A 21458-nucleotide genomic window follows, 5' to 3' on the forward strand; every position below is an offset into this window, starting at 1 on the left:
CGGAATCTTGGCCAAACCTCTCTATGCAGCTGTCAAGGAGACTCCCCAAGGACCTTTGTCTAACCCAAAATTAATCTATAAACATTTCGCTCACCTAAAAGACTGCCTTCTCTCACATCCTACTCTCTCACGCCCAGACTTCCAACGCCCCTTCCAGCTTTTTACTAATGAGAGACTAAAGGTTGCTGTCGGCCTTTTAGCCCATCCTATAGGCACCACATACCGTCCAGTAGCATATCTATCCAAACAATTAGATCCCACTGTACGAGGATGGCAGCCCTGCCTTTGGGCCCTAGCAGCAGCAGCCTGCCTAACCCAAGAAGCAAAGAAACTCGTTAGAGGCTGTACCCTAACGGTCTTCTCCACCCACCGCCTTCAGGACCTTATTGTCCACAAAAGTATCAGTCACCTAACCCTGTCTAGGCTCCAACTTTTTCACCTCTTGTTCATAGAGATGCCACTATTGCCCTAGGAGTCTGCTCTTCTCTAAAACCAGCAACCCTGCTTCCCGACCCTCTCAAACAACCTCACATAGAACACTCCTGTCCAGAACTCTTAGAGGCCCAACCACCTAGTCACTTACATTTACATGACCAGCCCTTAGAGAGTCCACGGTTAACCCTGTTTGTAGATGGCAGTTCCTTTATAAATTCTCAAGGAAACAGACAGGCAGGATATGCGGTAGTTACATCTTCCACTATCTTAGAAGCTGAGCCTTTACCACAAGGAACAACCTCACAGCAGGCGGAGCTTATTGCACTAACTAGGGCCCTCCTCCTGTCCAAAGGAAAAACAGTAAACATATACACAGATTCTAAGTATGCCTTCTTAATTGCACACACCCATTCTGTCATCTGGAAGGAAAGAGGGTTCCTAACCACCTGTGGCGCCCCCATAGTCAACAAAAAACAAATACTCAAACTGCTAGACGCTTTATCGGCGCCTTCCAGAGCAGCCATCATACACTGTAGAGGTCATCAGACTCCATCTAATCCAGCGGCGGCTGGCAACAGTTTTGCTGACATCACTGTCAAATCGGCTGCCGGATTCTCCACCCCCACACTCCCTTCTGTTTGTTTTCTTTCTCCTCAATATACCCCTAATTATACCCAAGAAGAAAAGACCAAACTATTACAAAATTCGACAGCCAAACTAGCTGCAGATAATTGGATTTACCTCGATAATAAATTAGTTATCCCTGAGACACAACTCCACACCATTCTAAAGGACATACATGACTCTCTACACATAGGACCCAAGGCCCTATATAACCTCCTAAACCCTCTCATTCACTGCTCCACACTCATGAAACACCTAATTACAATCAACCAACAGTGCCCCACATGCCTCAAGTCAAACCGTCAAGGCACATTGCGCAACCCCCATCCGAGCCATCAACTCAGGGGGCACCAGCCAGGCAAAGATTGGCAAATTGACTTTACCCACATGCCAAAACATAAAAAATTCAAATATCTCTTAACCCTTGTTGATACCTTTTCAGGATGGATAGAAGCCTAGCCTACTACAGGAGAAACTGCCAGTATAGTTGCTTCCGTACTCACTGAACACATTATTCCTAGGTTTGGTCTCCCACTCTCCCACTCACTCTCCAGTCTGACAACAGCCCAGCGTTCATCTCCAAAGTAGTCCAGCAAGTGGCAACCCTCCTACACATTACCTGGAAACTCCACATCCCTTATAGACCTCAGTCCTCTGGTAAAGTAAAGAAGGCCAACAGGCTCATCAAGCAACAACTCACCAAACTGTCACTCAAGACTGGACAATCGTGGGTAACTCTCCTTCCCCTGGCCCTAACCCGGCTGCGAGCTGCCCCACGGAGTCCGACAGGCCTCAGTCTGTCTGTACTAGTCTACGGCCGGCCTCTCACTCTCCAGCAGTTACCCACCCTTTCTTCCCTGCTGGCAAATTATCTTCCATACCTCACCCTCTTGAGACAACTCCTAAGACAACATGCAGAACTAGCACACCCCCCTCCAACAGACACCTATAGCCCACATCTCTCTCTCAGCCCAGGAGACCAAATATACTTAAAAGATATCCAAGCCAAAGACTCCAGCCCCGGTGGAAAGGCCCATATACTGTCCTCCTGTCCACACATACAGCAGTTAAGCTTTTAGGTCACACACATTGGGTTCACATATCACAATTAAAGAAAGCCCCCACAGAAGACAATCAGTGGACATCTACTAGACTTGCCCCTACCCGCCTCAAACTCACCAAACTCCCTGAATTATCACGTTTCCTAACCTCTTACGCCTGTCCCGATTTCTCACCATACTCTACAAAAATATAACGGAATTCCAGTATATTCTCCCAGATCCCTACTTGCCCCCAGATCACAGCCCATCGCAGTGGTTCTCCCGCTTACTCACTTTTATTGAACATCTCCAGTGGCAAGGCACACTCTGCGACTACACTCAGAATGAAGTCCTATTTTATACTTTTGTTACTGTTTTTCTCATACACTCCAGCGCCCAGTACTAACCCAACCTTCATATGGAGATTCTCTATAGTTGAAACTTGGTCGAGCAACAACAAACAACACTGACAGCTACAAGGCACTGCTGACTGCCCACCTTCAGGCTGCCAGTCCCATCTTACTATAAATTTCACCCTATCGTGTTGCAGTGTGGCCGGAACTAAGGCTCTCTTTCTGCACGATCAGACGCATTACAACTGTAAGACATACTGGAAACAAAAGAACCTAGGATGCCCTTATATTTATTGTCAAATCCATTATGCAACCTATAGACAGGAGAAACCTATTGCCCTCTTCACCTGGATGAGTCAACATACCACCCTTCAATATCAATTAAATATCAAAGACCCATTGGACCCCCGATGGGCAGACGGGGTCAAAAGTGAACTCTACACAGGACACACAATTCTTAGTTCATATCCTATGGCTACTCTCCTGATAAAAAGAACACTGGTCCAACAACAATCCCTTCCTAAGGACATACAAGTCCTACAGAACTTAACCTTAGCCATACAATCACAAGAACAGGCCCTACAAGATCAACTACATTCCTCCAATAAAGACCCCTTCTCATGGTTAAAACTAGTCCGTCAAGGATTAAAACTAACACGGACAGCCAACATAACAAATCTCTCCTACTGTTTCCACTGTGCGGCCCTTGAAAGAGCCCCCTTAGTGGCAGTCCCCTTACCTACTGCTTTCAAGGCTACAACTGGCTCTACAAGCACCTCCCAAAAACCGTTTTTGCTCCAAGTCCCACTATACCAAAACCCAGAAAATCCAATCCTTCCTTTCTGCTACTCTGCCCAAACTCCTCCTGGTGTAATTATACCCAGCCACCCAATAACACCCAGACAGCCCCCTTCGGAGGTTATTTCTGGTACAACAAAACCCTCTTCAAGGTCCTTAATCATACATCCATCAGTCAATCCCTCTGTGTTCCGGTGTCCCTAGTACCTAGTTTAACCTTATATAGCAAAGCAGAAGTGGCTGAACTCATCATACAATTTAACCCTCCTCCTCATGATCTCCAAAAGCGGGCTGTCTTCCTTCCCCTAGTCATCGGAGTCTCCCTGGCCTCCTCCTTAGTGGCGTCAGGGCTTGAAACTGGAGCACTTGCCCACTCGGTACAGTCTACCCGATCTCTAACCGCCCAAATTCAAGAGGCCATAGAGGCTTCAGCTGAAAGCCTGGGCTCTCTACAGCATCAAATTACCTCAGTGGCCCAAGTAGCAGCACAAAATAGGCGAGCATTAGATTTACTTACTGCCAAAAAAGGAGAAACATGTCTTTTCTTAGGAGAAGAATGCTGCTATTATGTAAACGAGTCAGGCCTAGTAGACACTAACATCCAAACCCTAAACAGAATTAAAGCAGAATTAAAAAACTACAATACCCCCTTCACCCCCAGACCACCGATATGGCTGCTGCCCGTAGTGCAGCAGATGCTCCCATTGCTAATTCCCATACTAATCCTCTGTCTTGTCTTATGTTTTGCTCCTATTTTAATCAAAATTTCTCCGAGCCAAAGTCCAAGAGATCACCCCGTGTCGCCTTCAACCAGATGCTCCTACATCCCTACATCCAGGTGCCAACCATAGACCCTCATGACTATGCCCCCTAACAGCAGGAAGCAGCTAGACAGACAACGACGCCCCCATCACTATAATCAATAAAAGGTTGGACTGTCTGGACGGAGGGGGGAGGGGAACAAAAGAACAAAGGGAGTAAGATGGCGCATTTCCGGGTTCTTCATCACCAACTTTCCCGCGCCTGGGAGGAGACATAGGCTGACTGCGCAGGCGCCACCTGACATCCGACCGGGGAAACCGAAACCTACTTGGCCGCGCCCACCGCCCGGCCCCCGACCCGCCCACTGCCCTCCCACCCTCAGGCCCAAGACATAAGCCGCTCCTGGCAGGTGCGCGGCGCAAACTTCCTCGGCCCCTCATACGCGGTACCTAGGAACTGCGCCCGGGAACGCCGGAGCGACTTCCTCGGCCTCCGCCACTGGAGACCGGTGAACTTCGCCCCTTTCCTTCTTCACATTGGCTAGCTAATAAAGTTTCTTTTTACCAATTGCCCACTTGCCTTTTCTCTGGCATTTGCTCTGGTGGTCGCATTTAAAGCAAATCACCTAGAAGAAATGAATTCCTAGAAAATACAACCTACCAAGATTGAACCATGAAGAAATCCAAAACCTGAAAAGACTAATAACAAGTAATGAGATTGAAGCTGTAATAAAAAGTCTCCAAGCAAAGAAAAGCTGAGAACTCAATGGCTTCCCTGCTGAATTTTACTGAACAATTAAAGAAATAATACCAATCCCAATTAAACTATTCCAAATAATAGAGGAAGAGGGAATACTTCCAAACTCATTCCAGGAGGGCAATATTACCCTGTGTGGGGAAAAGAAAGAGAGATCAGCCTGTTACTGTCTATATAGAAAGAAGTAGACATAAGAGACTCCATTTTTTTTCTGTATTTGAGATGCTGTTAATCTGTGACCCTACCCCCAACCTTGTCCTTGCAAGATACATGTGCTGTGGTGACTCAAGGTTTAATGGATTTTGGGCTGTGCAGGATGTGCTTTGTTAAACAAGTGCCTAAAGGCTGCTTGCTGGTTAAAGGTCATCACCATTCTCTTAATCTCAAGTAAGAGAAAAGGATTTGTCTCCTGCCCATCCCTAGGCAATGGAATCCGACTGTATGCTTTGTTTACTGAGCAAGGAGAAAACTGCCTTTAGGAATAAGGTGGGACTTGCTGGAGCAATGCTGCTAAAAGGTTTATGGAGAGTTTGCATATGCATCTCAAGGCACAGCATTTTCCTTTAAACTTATTCATGTTACAGGGATTTTTGTTCATATGTCTTACTGCTGATTTCCTCCCTACAATGATCCTATTGTCCAGCCACTCCCTTATCTTTTTTACAGTAAAGATAATTATCAATAAATACTAAGGGAACTCAGAGACCGGTGTGGCGTAGGTCTTCTGTAAGCTGAGCGCCGGTCCCCTGGGCCCCGCTTTTCTTTCTCTATACTTTGTCTCTGTGTCTTATTTCTTTTCTCAAGTCTCTTGTTCCACCTAATGAGAAACACCCACAGGTGTGGAGGGGCAGGCCACCCCTTCAACCCTGATATGAAAACCAGACCAAGACAGATCAAAAAATAAAAAAATCAAAAAATAAAACTACAGGCCAATATCCTTGCTGAACATTGATGCAAAAATCCTCAAAATACTAGCAAACCGAATTCAGCAACACATTAAAAAGATAATACATCATGACTAAGTGGGATTTATCTTAGAAATGCAAGGACGTTTAAACATGTGCAAATCAATCAATGTGATATATCACATCAACAGAATAAAGGACAAAAACCATATGATCATTTCAACTGGTGCTGAAAAAGCATTCGATAAAATTCAGCATCCCTTCAATGATGAAAACGCTCAAAAACTGAGTACAGAAGGAACATACCTCAATACGATAAAAGCCATGTATGACAGACTCACAGCTAGTATACTGAATGGGGAAAAACAGAAGGCCTTTCCTCTAAGATCTGGAATATGACAAGGCTGCCTACTTTCACCACTGTTATTCAACATAGTACTGGAAATCCTAGCAAGAGAAATCAGATAAGAGAAGTAAAAGGCATCCAAATTAAAAAAGAAGAAGTCAATTATCCTGTTTGCAGATATGATCTTCTATTTGAAAAAACCTGAAGACTCTAGCAAAAAAACTATCAGAACTGATAAACAAATTCAGTAAAGTTGTGGGATACAAAATCAACATAGAAAAATCAATAGCATTTCTATATGCCAACAGCAAACAATCTGAAGAAAGAAATCAAGAAATTAATCCCATTTACAGTAGCTAAAAATAAAATCCCTAAGAGTTAACCAAAGAATTGAAAGATCTCTACAATGAAAATTATAAAACACTGATGAAAAAAATTGAAGAGGACACAAAAAAATGGAAAGATAGTCCATGCTCATGGGTTAGAAGAATCAATATTGTTAAAATGTTCATACTACCTAAAGCAATCTACAGATTCAATGCAATTATTATCAAAATACCAATGACATTTTTCATAGAAATAGAAAAATATGCTAAAATTTATATGGAACCACAAAAGACCCAGAACAGGCAAAGCCACCCTGAGCAAACAGAAAAAAAACTGGAGGAGCCTGACTTCAGATTATACTACAAAACTACAGTAACCAAAACAGCATGGTACCGATGTAAAAACAGACACATAGGCCAGGAAGGGTAGCTTGTGCCTGTAATCCCAGCACTTTGGGAGGCTAAGGTGGGAGAAGTGCTTGAGCCTGAGAGTTTGAGTCCTGGGCAACATAGTGAGACCTTGTCTCTACAAAAAAATAAAAAATTAGGCATGGTGGTGTGCACCTGTGGTACTTGGGAAGCTGAGGCAAGAGGATTACCTAAGCCGGGGAGGTCAAGACTGCAGCAAGCCATGTTCACACCTCTGCACTCCAGCCTGAACAAGACAGCAAGAGAGCAAGATCCTGTCAGAAGCAGCAGCAACAAAGAATAACAACAAGCAGACACACAGACCAATGGAACAGAATAGAGAACCCAGAAGCAAATCCATACATCTCAAATGAACTCATTTTCAACAATGGTGCCAAGAAATACACTGGGGAAAGAACAGTATCTTCAATAACTGGATATCCATATGCAGAAGAATGAAACTAGACCCCTTATGTCTTGCCATACACAAAAATAAAATCAAAATGGATTAAAGACTTAAATATAAGACCTCAAACTATGAAACGACTAAAACAGTGAGGAAACTCAGGATAATGGACTGGACAAAGGTTCCTTGAGTAATACCCCATAAGCATAGGTAGCCAACGGGAAAATGGACAAATGGGATCATACCAAGTTAAAAAGCTTCTGCACATCAAGGGAAACAATTAGCAAAGTGAAGAGGCAACCCACAAAATGGGAGAAAATATATGTAAACTATCCATCAGGCAGGGGATTAATAACTAGATAATATAAGGAGCTCAAACAACTATATGAAAAAATCTAATAACATGATTTAAAAAGGGGGAAAAGATCTGAAGACATTTCTCAAAGGACATACAAATGGCAAACAGGCATATGAAAAGGTGTTCAACATCACTGATCATCAGATAAATGCAAATTAAAACTACAGTGAGATATCATCTCATCCCAATTAAAATGGTTTTTTTTTGTTTGTTTGTAATAGAGTTTCACTCTTGTTGCCCAAGCTGGAGTGCAGTGGCGCGATCTTGGCTCACTGAAACCTCTGCCTCCTGGGTTCAAGTGATTCTCTTGCCTCAGCCTCCTGAGTAGCTGGGATTACAGGTGTGCACCACCATGCCTGGCTCATTTTTGTATTCTTAATAGAGACGGGGTTTCACCATGTTGACCATGCTGGTCTTGAACTCCTGACCTCAGATGATCCACCTGCCTTGGCCTCCCAAAGTGCTGGGATTACAGGCATTAGCCACCGTGCCTGGCCTTAAAATGGCTTTTATCCAAAAGACAGGTAATAATAAATGCTGGCCAGGATGTGGAGAAAAGGGAACTCTCATATATTGTTGGTGGGAATGTAAATTAGTACAACCAGATGGATAACCGCTTGGAGGTTCATCAAAAAAGTAAAATACAACTATCATATAATCCAGCAATCCCACTGCTAAGTATATACCCAAAAGAAAGGAAATCAGTGTATTAAAGAGATATCTGCACTCCCTTATTTAATGCTTCCTTGTTTATTCACAATAGCCAAGATTTGGAATCAAGCTAAGTGCTCATCAAGAAACGGATGGATAAAGAAAATGTGATACATACACACCTTGGAGTACTATTCAGCCATAAAAAACAACAAGATCCTGTCATTTGCAACAATATGGATGCAACTGGAGATCATTATGTTAAGTGAAATAAGCCAGGCACAGAACGACAAACCTGACATATTCTTACTTATTTATGAGAGCTAAAAATTAAAACAACTGAACTCAGGGAAATAGAGTACAGAATGATGGTTACCAGCAGTTAGGAAGGATAGTAGGTGGGGGAAATGGGGATGGTTAATAGGTACAAACACAGTTAGAATGAATAAGATCTAACATTTGATAGTGCAACAAGACAACTATAGTCAACAGTAATTTATTTGTACATTTAAAAATAACCAAAAGAGTAAATTGTAACACAAAGGATAAATGCTTGGATAGATACCCTATTTACCCTGATTACTCGTTGTATGCCTGTATCAAAATATCTCGCCAGGTGCGGTGGCTCACGCCTGTAATGCCAGCACTCTGGGAGGCCGAGGTAGGCGGATCACAAGGTCAGGAGATTGAGACCATCCTGGCTAACACGGTGAAACCCTGTCTCTACTAAAAAAAAAACAAAAAACAACAACAAAAAAATTAGCTGACGGTAGTGGCGGGCACCTGTAGTCCCAGCTACTCCGGAGGCTAAGGCAGGAGAATGGCCTGAGCCCAGGAGGCAGAGCTTGCAGTGAGCCGAGATCGCACCACTGCACTCCAGCCTGGGTGGCAGAGCGACAATCCATCTCAAAACAAAACAAAACAAAACATCTCATGTACCTCATAAATGTATACTTCATACAGTATACACCTACTATGTTTCTACAAAAACTAAAAATTAAAAAAAAAAAAAGTATCAACAAAGAATCCTATATTTAGGAGACTTATCTTTCTTTTTTCTTTTTATTTTTTTGAGATGAAGTCTTGCTGTGCTGCCCAGGCTGGAATGCAGTGGCACAGTCTCGGCTGACTGCAAGCTCCGCCTCCCAGGTTCACGCCATTCTCCTGCCTCAGCCTCCCAAGTAGCTGGGACTACAGGCACCCACCACCACGCCCAGCTAATTTTTTGTATTTTTAGTAGAGACGGGGTTTCACCGTGTTAGCCAGGATGGTCTGGATCTCCTGACCTCGTGATCCACCTGCCTCGGCCTCCCAAAGTGCTGGGATTATAGGTGTCAGCCACCACGCCTGGCCGGAAACTTATCTTTCTTTTTTTTTTTTTTTTTTTTTTTTGAGATGGAGTCTGGCTCTGTCGCCCAGGCTCGAGTGCAGTGGCTGGATCTCAGCTCACTGCAACCTCCGCCTCCCGGGTTTATGCCATTCTCCCGCCTCAGCCTCCCGAGTAGCTGGGACTACAGGCGCCCGCCACCTCGCCCGGCTAGTTTTTTATATTTTTTAGTAGAGATGGGGGTCTCACCGTATTAGCCAGGATGGTCTCGATCTCCTGACCTCGTGATCCGCCCGTCTTGGCCTCCCAAAGTGCTGGGATTACAGGCTTGAGCCATCGTGCCCAGCCCAGAAACTTATCTTTCAAACATGAAGGTGATTATGTTAGGTGAAAGAAGCCAGACACAAAAGGTCACATATTTTATTATTGTATATATATATATGAAATATTCAGAATAGATAATATAGCCAGAATATGTTAAATCCACAGAGACAGAATACAGATTGGTGTTTTCCAGGGGCTAGGAGGAAGAGAGGGATAGGGGAACAGATGCTTAATGGGCATGGGGTTTTATTTTGAGGTGATAAAAATGTTACAGAACCAGATAGAGGTGGTGGCTGTACAACACTGTGAATGTACTAAAGGCCACTGAATTGTAGAATAATTTTAAATATGTATGTGAATTTCAGGTAAAAAAAAATAAGGTGAAATAAATAAAAACAAAGAATTCAATGCTAGCAGACCGGCCTCATAAGAAACCTGGAAGGAAGTTATTCAGACTGAAAGGAAGTAGCAAAAAACAATTAAAATCCACATGAAAAAATGAAGAGCTCCAATAAAGCACTAAGCAGAATGCAGAGCACACAGTATGCTCCGTAAGTATCAGCTGAACTAGTTTAATTTTCTTAGGTACTCTGCCCTGCATTGCTGGAGAAGTGAACCTTTTACTTGCAGATGAAGACTTAATGGCAACGAAAGAACAAATAAATGTGATATTCTTCTCTATGGGCTAATTTTCTTCTTTATCAATGCGCTTTATCACCAAGAATATCTCAACACCTTCCATGGCCTTATTTTATACTACCTTGGCCTCAACTCAGCACTCACCAGCTCCAAACATGTTTAACCAGTATACTAGTTTTGAAGTACGTATTAATGTATGTTTCCTTATGCCTCCTACCTTTTCTCCTTTTAACTTTATTGAAAAAGGAAAGACAGAGGAGAAGATGAAAGGGGAAAATCCTCTCCTTCCTCTTACAGGCCTGGAATAGAAGGAAAAAAGGCTTTGAAGGTAGGGAGGTAAGAAGTTAAATATGTGCCTAGAACTCCCCACACTCCGAAGCATGAGTGTGAAATGGGAGAGAGGCAGTGAGTTAAGTGGGAAGAGTGTCATATCAAACTGAGAGAATAACTTCTAAGTAGCTTTCAGTTCCCATATAGCACAGACCCTGAGTAGGATGAAATAGGGTCATTTCAGAAGACAAGATGAGGTTGGGCATAGTGGCTCATGCCTGTAATCCCAACACTTTGGGAGGCCAAGAGGCAGGAAGATTGTTTGAGCCCAGGAGTTCGAGATCAGCCTGGGCAACATAGTGGGACCTTGTCTCTACAAATTTTGTTTTTTCAAATTAACCAGGCATGGGGGCACGTGCCTGTACTCCCAGCTACTTGGGTAGCTGAAGGCAGGAGGACTGCTTGAGCCCAGCAGGCAGAGGTTGCAGTGAGCTGAGATTGCGCCACTGCACTCCAGCCTGGGTGACAGAGTAAGACCCTGTTTCAAAAAAAAAAGACAAAATGATCCTACATGCATGTGGTGGGGTTTAGGAGACTCAGGAAGCATCGAGAGTATGACAGAGATTCAGAGAGATCTACAGAGATAGCAAGAACCAAAGGAGGCCAGTTGATAAGGAGAGGTCCTTGGACCATCATTGAGCTGTGAAATACACATGAAATACACATGAAATAAATTCATCAGCCACTGAATGTACAGAAAAAGGAGCTAGCTAAATCATCTAGCACATAAAAAAAGGAGCTAGCTAAATCATCTAGCACATACCCAAGCTATGAAGATCTTCCCTGTTATCTCAAACACCACCTTAACAGAACAGGGATACAGAAGAGAATCTGAATGACTAAATAATTGCCAAGAGAACGATTTGCTGATTGAACTAAGTTTTGAATCAGACTGCATTAAAATTAGTTTTTTCATTTTATCAATCAGAACTCACAGGGGATAGCAGAGCGAGTTTAGAAACATTCTGGGCCTCTTGGGGCTTCTACTTAGGGGACACGGAAATGAAAACATAAGCAAGTGAATAAGTGAGATAAAATGTGATATTGATAAGAAATGCAATAAAGGTAATGGGTTATAGAATGAATCAGATACTCTACTTTGAATTTAGTAACCAAAGACGACCTTGAGGAGGATGACATTTCAGCAGAAACCTGAATGAGAAAGAACCAGTCATATAAATATCTAGGGTAGGAACATTTAAAAGCATGTTCAGAGTTCCTGAGGCAGGATAAACTTGGTCTGTTCAAAGCAGGGAAAGGTTAGTGAGGCTGAAACACAGTGAATGGGGGAGAATGTAGCACAAGATAATAGTGAAGACATGGACAGAAGGCATACCAAGAAGGGCTTTGTAAGGGACATTATTCCACATGTAAAGGAAAGCCACTAGATGGTATTAAGCAGATAAGTCATAATAAAACCTGAGGTTTAAATTATCACTTTGGTTGTTCTATGGAGAATGGACTATAGATGGTCAGGAGTGGATACAGGGAGATTAGTAGGCAGTTGCCAGAGTAGTTCCAGGTAAGAAATGAAGTGACATGGATTATAAGATCCATGGAAATATTGATCAGAGAATATAATAATATTCAGCAATGAGATTAACTGAACTACAACTAGATGCAACAATTTAACATGGATGAATCTCACAAACATAATATTAAGCAAAAGAAGCCAGATACAGAATGCACAGAATATATAAAGTTAAAAGACAGGGAGAAACAATTTATGGTGATAAACGCTGAACACTCCTGGGGTGGGGGTGATGACTAGGTAGATATAGAAAAGGTATCCTAGAGTGCTAGGGTAATTCTGTATTTCTTCGTTGAGTGTGTGCGCTGTGTTACACAGGTGTGTTCATTTTGAAAATTAACTGAGTGTGCCTGAGGAAGAAACCAGAGATATACAGAAACTGGTAGATAAAAATTCATGGTCGGCCAGGCGCGGAGGCTCACGCCTGTAATCCCAGCCTTTGCGAGGAAGGCGGATCACCTGAGGTCAGGAGTTGGAGACCAGCCTGGCCAACATGGTGAAACCCCGTCTCTACTAAAAATATAAAATTAGCCGGGTATGGTGGTGCACGCCTGTAATCCCACCTACTCGGGAGGCTGAGGCAGGAGAATTGCTTCAACCTGGGAGGCAGAGGTTGCAGTGAGCCGAGATGGCATCACCGCACTCTACCCTGGGCAACAAAGTGAGACTCAAAACAACAACAACAACAACAACAACACTGTAAAAGAAAGGTATATCTCAGAAGATCAAAGCTTTGAGCTGAGGGTAAAAAGTAAAATATGTTCAGTATCTGAGAGGGTAGGATAAATCTGAAAGGAAATCACAAGTATTCACAGAATATCAAGTGTACTAGGTGGTGTTCTAGGTACTGGAGATACAGCAGTAAACAAAGTAAAACACACTCTCTGCTCACATTCTAGTGGTTAAAATTTTAAGAATTCACCAGAAATGATTACAGTGTGTCTCAATCAGCAGCAAATGCCCACTGAAAAAGATAGTTACATAGGGTCATTTGAAAGACACACATCCCACCTCTTTCTCAAGATAGTCTAGTTTTCTCTCTTTAAATTTATGGGCCAGGCACAGTGGCTCACACCTATAATCCCAGCACTTGGGAGGCCAAGGCACGTGGATCACTTGAGGTCAAGAGTTTGAGACCAGCCTGGCCAACATGGTGAAACCCTATCTGTACTAAAAATACAAAAAAAAAACCCCACAAATATTAGCCAGGAGTGCTGGTGGGTGCCTATAATCCCAGCTACAACAAAGGCTGAGGCAAGAGAATCACTTGAACCCGGGAGGCGGAGGCTGCAGTGAGCTGAGATCGTGCCACTGCACTCCAGCTTGGGCAACAGAGCAAGACTCCATCTCAAAAAGTAAATAAATATAAGTAAATAAATAAATTTATATATGACATGCATAGAGTAATGTGGTAAAATGGACTAGTCTTAATCATATAATCTGATAAATTTGTATACATTTGTAGACATGGGTACCTACAAGTCAAAACATAGAACATTTTCAGCCCTCCAGATTTCTTCATGCTGTTTCACAGTAAATACCCTCTCAGAGGTAACCAGTATTCTGACTTCCATCACAATAGATTAGTTTTGCCCGTTTTCAACTTCATATGAGGAACCCTACGATATATACTTTTTTGTTTCTGCCTTCTTTCATTCTATGTTTGTGTAATCTATCCATGTTGGTTGTTGTGTGTGGCAGTCATCTGTTCTTTGTTATTGTTAAGTAGTATTTCACTGTGTGAAATACTGTAATTTATTCCTTTTTCTGTTAATGTTCATTTGCATTCTTTCTAATGCTGGGCTATTTTGGTAGTTACACTTTATTTTGTCCTTGATCAAAAGAGAACATCAAAAGAGCTGGGTTTATCAGCTACAAGAAGTAACACTAAAATGTTTTCATTGACCTCTAGGTATCAATGAAAAGCTTATTTCTGTTAGAAAATGTTGATTTTTTATTGTTACATACAATGAAAATTATGTAACAAATTTTTGCTCTGGTTTTCTTTACCTATGAAAAGGAAATTTAAATTTGATGCCCAACTTTAATCTCTCTGAATTTCATAAAATACCCACATTTTAACTCTTCCCTAGTTTTAATTGTTCAACTCTATTTCCCCTGAAAATATATTTTATGTATATAGGCCTTTATAATTTACTGTATGAATTACTGTAATCCCCTTAAATTGCATTGGAGAGTAAGGCAAGAAACAGATACACTATTTAATATTTACCTGGGACTCAGTCATTTCTTCTTCTTTCTGGGAAGGGATAGGGCCTGCAGAAGTCCAGCTGGGGAAGAGAATAAAACTCATTAAAATAGGCCTGTGTAGTTTCAGAAATATATACACACAGAGTGGATTAAAGGTCACCCTGTAGTGGAATGATAATTAAAGCTATCAGAAATGCCAAGAATATTCACAAAGTTTCTTAATAGGTGTGAGGATGATTGGAATAATCATGCAGAGCTTGGGCACAGAGTAGATAGAAACAGGGGTGCATATGTGGGAGCTCTGTATCGGAGAATACATGTAGCATTATAAAGGCACATATCCAGGAAAATTATGAAACTGACAAAACACCTAAAGTATTTTAATGTATTGAGACATTTAAGACAGTAATAATTAGCAATTAAGAAAGAATGAAGTAGCAATTTAAAAGAATTTAAAAGGTGATATAATTATATCTTGAGGAACAAATAAAATGTTTGTATGTGTGAGTACTGGGTATCAGAGGTACTGACGGTAAGAGAGTTAAATCTGTACTTTTCCCTAGCCACAGCAATCAGACAAGAGAAAGAAATAAAGGGCATCCAAATTGGTAAACAGGAAGCCACACTGTTGCTGCTGCTGACATGATTGTATACCTAGAAAACCCTAAAGATTCATCCCCAAAGCTCCTAGAACTGGCAATTGAATTCAGCAGTTTCAGGACACAAAATTAATGTACACAAATCAGTAGCCCTGCTATATGCCAACAGCAGCCAAGCTGAGAATCAAATTAAGAACTCAACCCCAGCTGGGCGCGGTGGCTCAAGCCTGTAATCCCAGCACTTTGGGAGGCCGAGACGGGTGGATCACGAGGTCAGGAGATCAAGACCATCCTGGCTAACACGGTGAAACCCTGTCTCTACTAAAAATACAAAAAAACTAGCCGGGCGAGGTGGCAGGACCCTGTAGTCCCAGCTACTCCGGAGGCTGAGGCAGGAGAATGGCGTAAACCCGGGAAACGGAGCTTGCAGTGAGCTGAGATCCGGCCACTGCACTCTACCCCGGGCAACAGAGCAAGACTCCATCTCAAAAAAAAAAAAAGAACTCAACCCCTTTTACAATAGCTGCCAAAAAAATAAAATACTTAGGAATGTACTTAACCAAGGAGGAAAAAGACCTCTATAAGGAAAACTACAAAACACTGCTCAAAGAAATCATAGATAACACAAACAAATGGAAACACATCCTGTGCTCATGGATGGGTAGAATCAATATTGTGAAAATGTCCATACTGCCAAAAGCAATCTACAAATTTGACGCAATTCCCATCAAGATACCACCATCAATCTACACAGAACTAGAAAAAACAATCCTAAAATTCATATGGAACCAAAAAAGAGCCCACAGCCAAAGCAAGACTAAGCAAAAATAACAAATCTGGAGGCATTGCATTATTTTACTTCGAACTACATCGTAAAACCATAGTCACCAAAACAGCATGGTAGTGGTATAAAAACAGGCATACAGACGAATGGAACCGAATAGAAAACCCAGAAATAAAGCCAAATACTTACAGTCAACATATCTTCGACAAAACAAACAAAAACATAAAGTGAGAAAAGGAAACTCTATTTAACAAATGGTTTCAGGATAATTGGCAAGCCATATGTAGAAGAATGAAACTGGGGCCGGACACGGTTGCTCACTCCTACAATCCCAGTACTTTGGGAGGCCGAGGCGGGCGGATCACAAGGTCAGGAGATAGAGACCATCCTGGCTAACAAGGTAAAACCCCATCTCTACTAAAAATACAAAAAAATTAGCCAGGCGTGGTGATGGGCACCTGTAGTCCCAGGTAGTTGGGAGGCTGAGGCAGAAGAATGGCATGGACCTGAGAGGCAGAGGTTGCAGTGAGCCAAGATCACGCCACTGCACTCCAGCCTGGGCGACAGAGAGAGACTCCATCTCAAAAAAAAAAAAAAAAGGAAGAATGAAACTGGATCCTCTGGATCCTCATCTCTCACCTTATACAAAAGTCAACTCAAGATGGATCAAAGACTTTAAGACCTGAAACCAAAAAATTTCTAGAAGATAACATTCAAAAAACCCTCATAGACATTGGCTTAGGCAAAGACTTGATGACCAAGAACCCAAAAGCAAACACAACAAAAACAAAGATAAACAGATGGGACTTAATTAAACTAAAAAGCGTCTGCACAGCAAAATAATCAGCAAAGTAACCCACAGAATGGGAGAAAATCTTTGCAGTCCATACATCCAACAAAGGACTAATACTCAGAATCTACAAGGAACTCAAATCAGCAAGAAAAAAACAATCCCATCAAAAAGTGGGCTAGGACATGAATAGACAATTCTCAAAAGAAGATATACGAATGGCCAACGAACATATGAAAAAATACTCAACATCACTAATTATCAGGGAAATGCAAACCATAACCACCATATGATATTTTACTCCTGGAAGAATGGCCATAATCAAAAAATCAAAAAATAATAAATGTTGGCATGGATGTGGTGAAAAGGGAACACTTTTATACTATTGGTAGGAATGTAAACTAGTACAACCACTATGGAAAACAGTGTGGAGATTCCTTAAAGAACTAAAAGTGTATCTACCATTTGATCCAGCAGTCCTACTCCTGGTATTTACCTAGAGGAAAAGAAGTCATTATAGGAAAAAGATACTTGCACATGCATGTTTATAGCAGCATGATTCGCAATTGCAAAAACATGGAACCAGCCTATATATAAAAAGGAACAAAATATTGGCATAAAAACAGAGTGAATTTTACTGTATACAAATAGAATTCAACCAGGATGTGAATACTGGGAGGTGGAATCTAAAATAGAATGTAGGATATGACACATTAATTTAACTGTACTACATAAGAGGTTTATTGTAGATTCTTTGGCATTTTCTACTTAATTATGCTGTCTGCAAATAGAAACAGTTATATTCCTTCCTTTTCAATCTTTATGTCTTTTATGTTCTTCTCTTCCCTTATTGCACTGGCTAGAACTTCCAGTACAATAGTGACTATTATAATAGTAGTAAGAGAGGACATCCTTGCATTGTTCCCAGTCTTAGAGATAAAGCATTCAGTATCTCACCATTAACTGTAATGTAGTTCTAGGTTTTTTGAAGATGCTCTTTAGTAAAGGTTGTTCCCTTCAATTCCTAGTTTGCTGAGAAGTTGCTTTGTTTTTTGTTGTTAACATGAATGAATGTTGACTTTTGTCAAGTGCTTTTCTGCATCTACTGAGATAACAGTCATATGTTTATTCTCTTATTACAGTCAACTACAGTAATTGATTTTCAAAGGATGAACTGGAAATTCATCTCATATTCCCAATGTGAACCCTATTGTGATATACTTTTTTCATACTGCTAGATTCAATTCAGCCATATACTGTTGAGGATTTTTGTTTCTAACTCCATGAGGAATATTAGTCTGTAGTTTTCTTGTAATATCTTTGGCTTTGGTATCTGGGCAAAGCTGGCCTCATAAAGAGTTGAAAAGTGTTCCTCCTCTTCTGCATTCTGGAAAAGTTTGTATAGAATCATTAGAATTTCTTCCGTAGATGTTTAGTATTTCACCTGGGAAATTATTTGGGTGTGGTTTCCATTTTGGAAGTTTTTAAATCACAAATTCAATTTCATGAATAGATATATAACTATTCAGGTTATTTCTTGTCTGAATTTTGGTAGTTTATGTCTTTCAAAAAATTTGCTCATTCATCCAAGTTGTCAAACTCACAGCTATGGAGTTGTTTGCAGTATTCTTTTATTATCCTTTTCAAATCTGTGGGGGTGAGTGTGACACCCTATCTTTCATTCCTGATATTAGCAATTTGTTTCTTTTTTTCAACTTTTATTGAGCTTTTCAAAGAACGAGCTTTTAGTTCACAGATTTTTCTCCATTATTTTTGGTTTCAAATTGTATTGAATTATGCTGTAATCTTTAATATCCCCTTCCTTTTGTTTATTTTGAGTTTAGTTTGCTTTTTTTCCCTCTAGTTTGTTAAGGCAGAAGTGTAGTAATGATTTTTCTAATTATTTATATAATTTAATGCAACAAACTTCCCTCTAAGCACTAATTTAGCTGCTTCCCACATATTTTGGTGTGCTGTATTTCCATTTTCTTTCAAATTCTTTTTAAATTTTCTATAATGTTTCTTCTTTGACTCATGGACTATTTAGAAATGTGTTTAATTTTGAAATATCTGGAGATTTTCCAGATACCTTTTTATTCTTCTAGTTTTATTCTATGTTCTGAGAATAGACTTTGAATGACTTTTATGTCTTTAAAATTCTTGAGATTTCTATTATGGCCCCAAATATGATCTATGTTGGTGAACATCTATGTGCACTTGAGGAAGACAGGTATTCTCCTGTTGTTTAGAGTGTTCTATACATGTCATTGACATTTGAACACTGAAAAACCTGACACTCAATACTTGAATGTTGGTTGATAATGTTGTTTTGGAGTCCTCTGTAACGTTTCTGATATTCTGCTTTCATGTTCTATTGATTCCTGAAAGAGGAGTTTTAAGTCCCCAACCATAATTGTGCATGTGTCTATTTTTCCTTTCAGTTCTGTCAGTTTTTGCCTCGTGTATCTTGAAGCTGTGTTGTTAGTTGCATACACATTTATGATTGTTGTGTCTTCTTACTAACCCCTAGAGCATTATGTTTCTTCATCCCTGATTAAATCCCTTGTTTTAAACTTTGTCTAATATTCTAATATTAAAGTTGCTTCCTGGTTTTTTTTTTTTTTTTGGTTAGTATTTTGTGGTAGTTTTTCCTATGTCATTTGCTTTTAATACACTTATTTATCTTTATATTTAAAATGGGTATCTTAGGCTACTCCACCTTGTAGTCTGGTAGTTAAAATGGGTGTCTTGTAAAACAGCATTTAGATGAATCTTGCTCTTGCTCTTTTATTCAATGTGATAAGCTCTATCTGTAACTGGTGCATTCAGAATGATATTAAAATTGATTACTGATACAGCTGGATTAAGATGTATCATCTTCTTAGCTGTTTTCTATTTGCTCCTTTGTTCTTTTTCGCTCTCCTTCCCCCACTTTTCTCCTTTGGTTTCGTTTAATTGCACATTTGTTATTATTCCATTTTATCTCCCACTTAGTCATTGTGTATGTCCTTTTAATATACTGTTGGATGTGGTTTTCTAGTATTTTGTTGGGGACTTTTGCATCTGTACTCACCAGGAATATTGCCCTACAGTTTTCCTGTGTCTCTGTCTTGCTTTGGTATCAGGATAATGCTGGCCTCATAAGATGAGTATGGAACTGGTTCCTCCTCTTCAATATTCTGAAAGATTTTGAGAAGGATTTCTATTAATTCATCTTTAACTGTTTGGTTGAATTCACCAGTGAAGCTGTATGGTCCAGGCCTCTTCCGTTAGGAGGTTTTTCATTCCTGATTCAGTTTCCACACTAGTTATAGGTCTGTTCAGACTTCTTATAATATTTCTTCGTGATCTAATCTTGGTAGTTTGTGTGTTTCTAGGAACTTATTTATTTATTATAGGTTATCCAGTTTGTTGACATATAATTGTTCAGTTTTTTCTTAAGATCCTTTTTACTTCTGTGGCATCAGCTGTACACAGTTTTTTCTTAAGATCCTTTTTATTTCTGTGGCATCAGTTGTATTGTCTCTTCTTTCAATTCTGATGCTATTTATTTGAGTCTTCTCTATTTTTTTCATAGTTTAGGTAAGGGTTTGTCAATTTATCTTTTCAAAATACCAACTGTTAGTTTCTTTTCTTTTTTTTTTTTTTTGAGTCAGAGTCTTGCTCTGTCGCCCAGGCTGGAGTGCAGTGGCACCATCTTGGCTCACTGCAAGCTCTGCCTCCCGGGTTCACACCATTCTCCTGCCCCAGCCTTCCAAGTAGCTGGGACTACAAGCGCCCGCCACCATGCCTAATTTTTTAAAAATATTTTTAGTAGGCCGGGCGCGGTGGCTCAAGCCTGTAATCCCAGCACTTTGGGAGGCCGAGATGGCGGATCACGAGGTCAGGAGATCGAGACCATCCTGGCTAACACGGTGAAACCCTGTCTCTACTAAAAAATACAAAAAACTAAGGCCGGGCGCGGTGGCTCAAGCCTGTAATCCCAGCACTTTGGGAGGCCGAGACGGGCGGATCACGAGGTCAGGAGATCGAGACCATCCTGGCTAACACGGTGAAACCCCGTCTCTACTAAAAATACAAAAACTAGCCGGGCGAGGTGGCGGGCGCCTGTAGTCCCAGCTACTCGGGAGGCTGAGGCAGGAGAATGGCATAAACCCGGGAGGCGGAGCTTGCAGTGAGCTGAGATCCGGCCACTGCACTCCAGTCCGGGCGACAGAGCGAGACTCCGCCTCAAAAAAAAAAAAAAAAAAAAAAAAAAAAAAAAAATACAAAAAACTAGCCGGGCGAGGTGGCGGGCGCCTGTAGTCCCAGCTACTTGGGAGGCTGAGGCAGGAGAATGGCGTAAACCCTGGAGGCGGAGCTTGCCATGAGCTGAGATCCGGCCACTGCACTCCAGCCTGGGCGATGGAGCGAGACTCCGTCTCAAAAAAAAAAAAAAAAATTTTTTTTAGTAGAGACTGGGTTTCACCGTGTTAGCCAGGATGGTCTCAATCTCCTGATCTCGTGATCCACCTGCCTTAGCCTCCCAAAGTGCTGGGATTACAGGCGTGAGCCACCGTGCCCAGCCCAAAATACCAGCTGTTAGTTTCTATCACTTTTCTATTTAATTTATTTATGCTTTCATTTCCTTTATTTCCTTCCTTCTGCTAACTTTGGGCTTAGTTTGCTCTTCTGATTCTAGTTCCTTGAGATGTAAAGTTAGTTGTTTATTTGAGATCTTTCTTCTTTTATCAATGTAAGAGCTTATCCATATGA

The 21458-nt window shown here is 41.1% G+C and overlaps 1 protein-coding gene across 8 annotated transcripts in view; it reads right to left on the reverse strand.

Annotated features, from left to right (window-relative positions):
- The window catches only part of ZNF569 (zinc finger protein 569), a 71330-nt gene that overhangs the window by 28230 nt on the left and 21642 nt on the right, over positions 1–21458 (reverse strand). For 7 of the 8 annotated variants that reach the window (XM_033226015.1, XM_033226012.1, XM_033226011.1 and 4 more), the window contains one exon: positions 14553–14610. In XM_033226015.1, coding sequence (XP_033081906.1) covers positions 14553–14610 — 58 coding nt within the window. Of the gene's footprint in view, positions 1–14552; positions 14611–19776; positions 19883–21458 lie in introns of all 8 variants that reach the window. The other variant, XM_033226019.1, reaches the window with a different exon arrangement.

The sequence above is a fragment of the Trachypithecus francoisi genome, unplaced genomic scaffold (assembly GCF_009764315.1).
Source record: "Trachypithecus francoisi isolate TF-2019V2 unplaced genomic scaffold, Tfra_2.0 Lachesis_group12, whole genome shotgun sequence".
Taxonomy (NCBI): Eukaryota; Metazoa; Chordata; class Mammalia; order Primates; family Cercopithecidae; genus Trachypithecus; species Trachypithecus francoisi.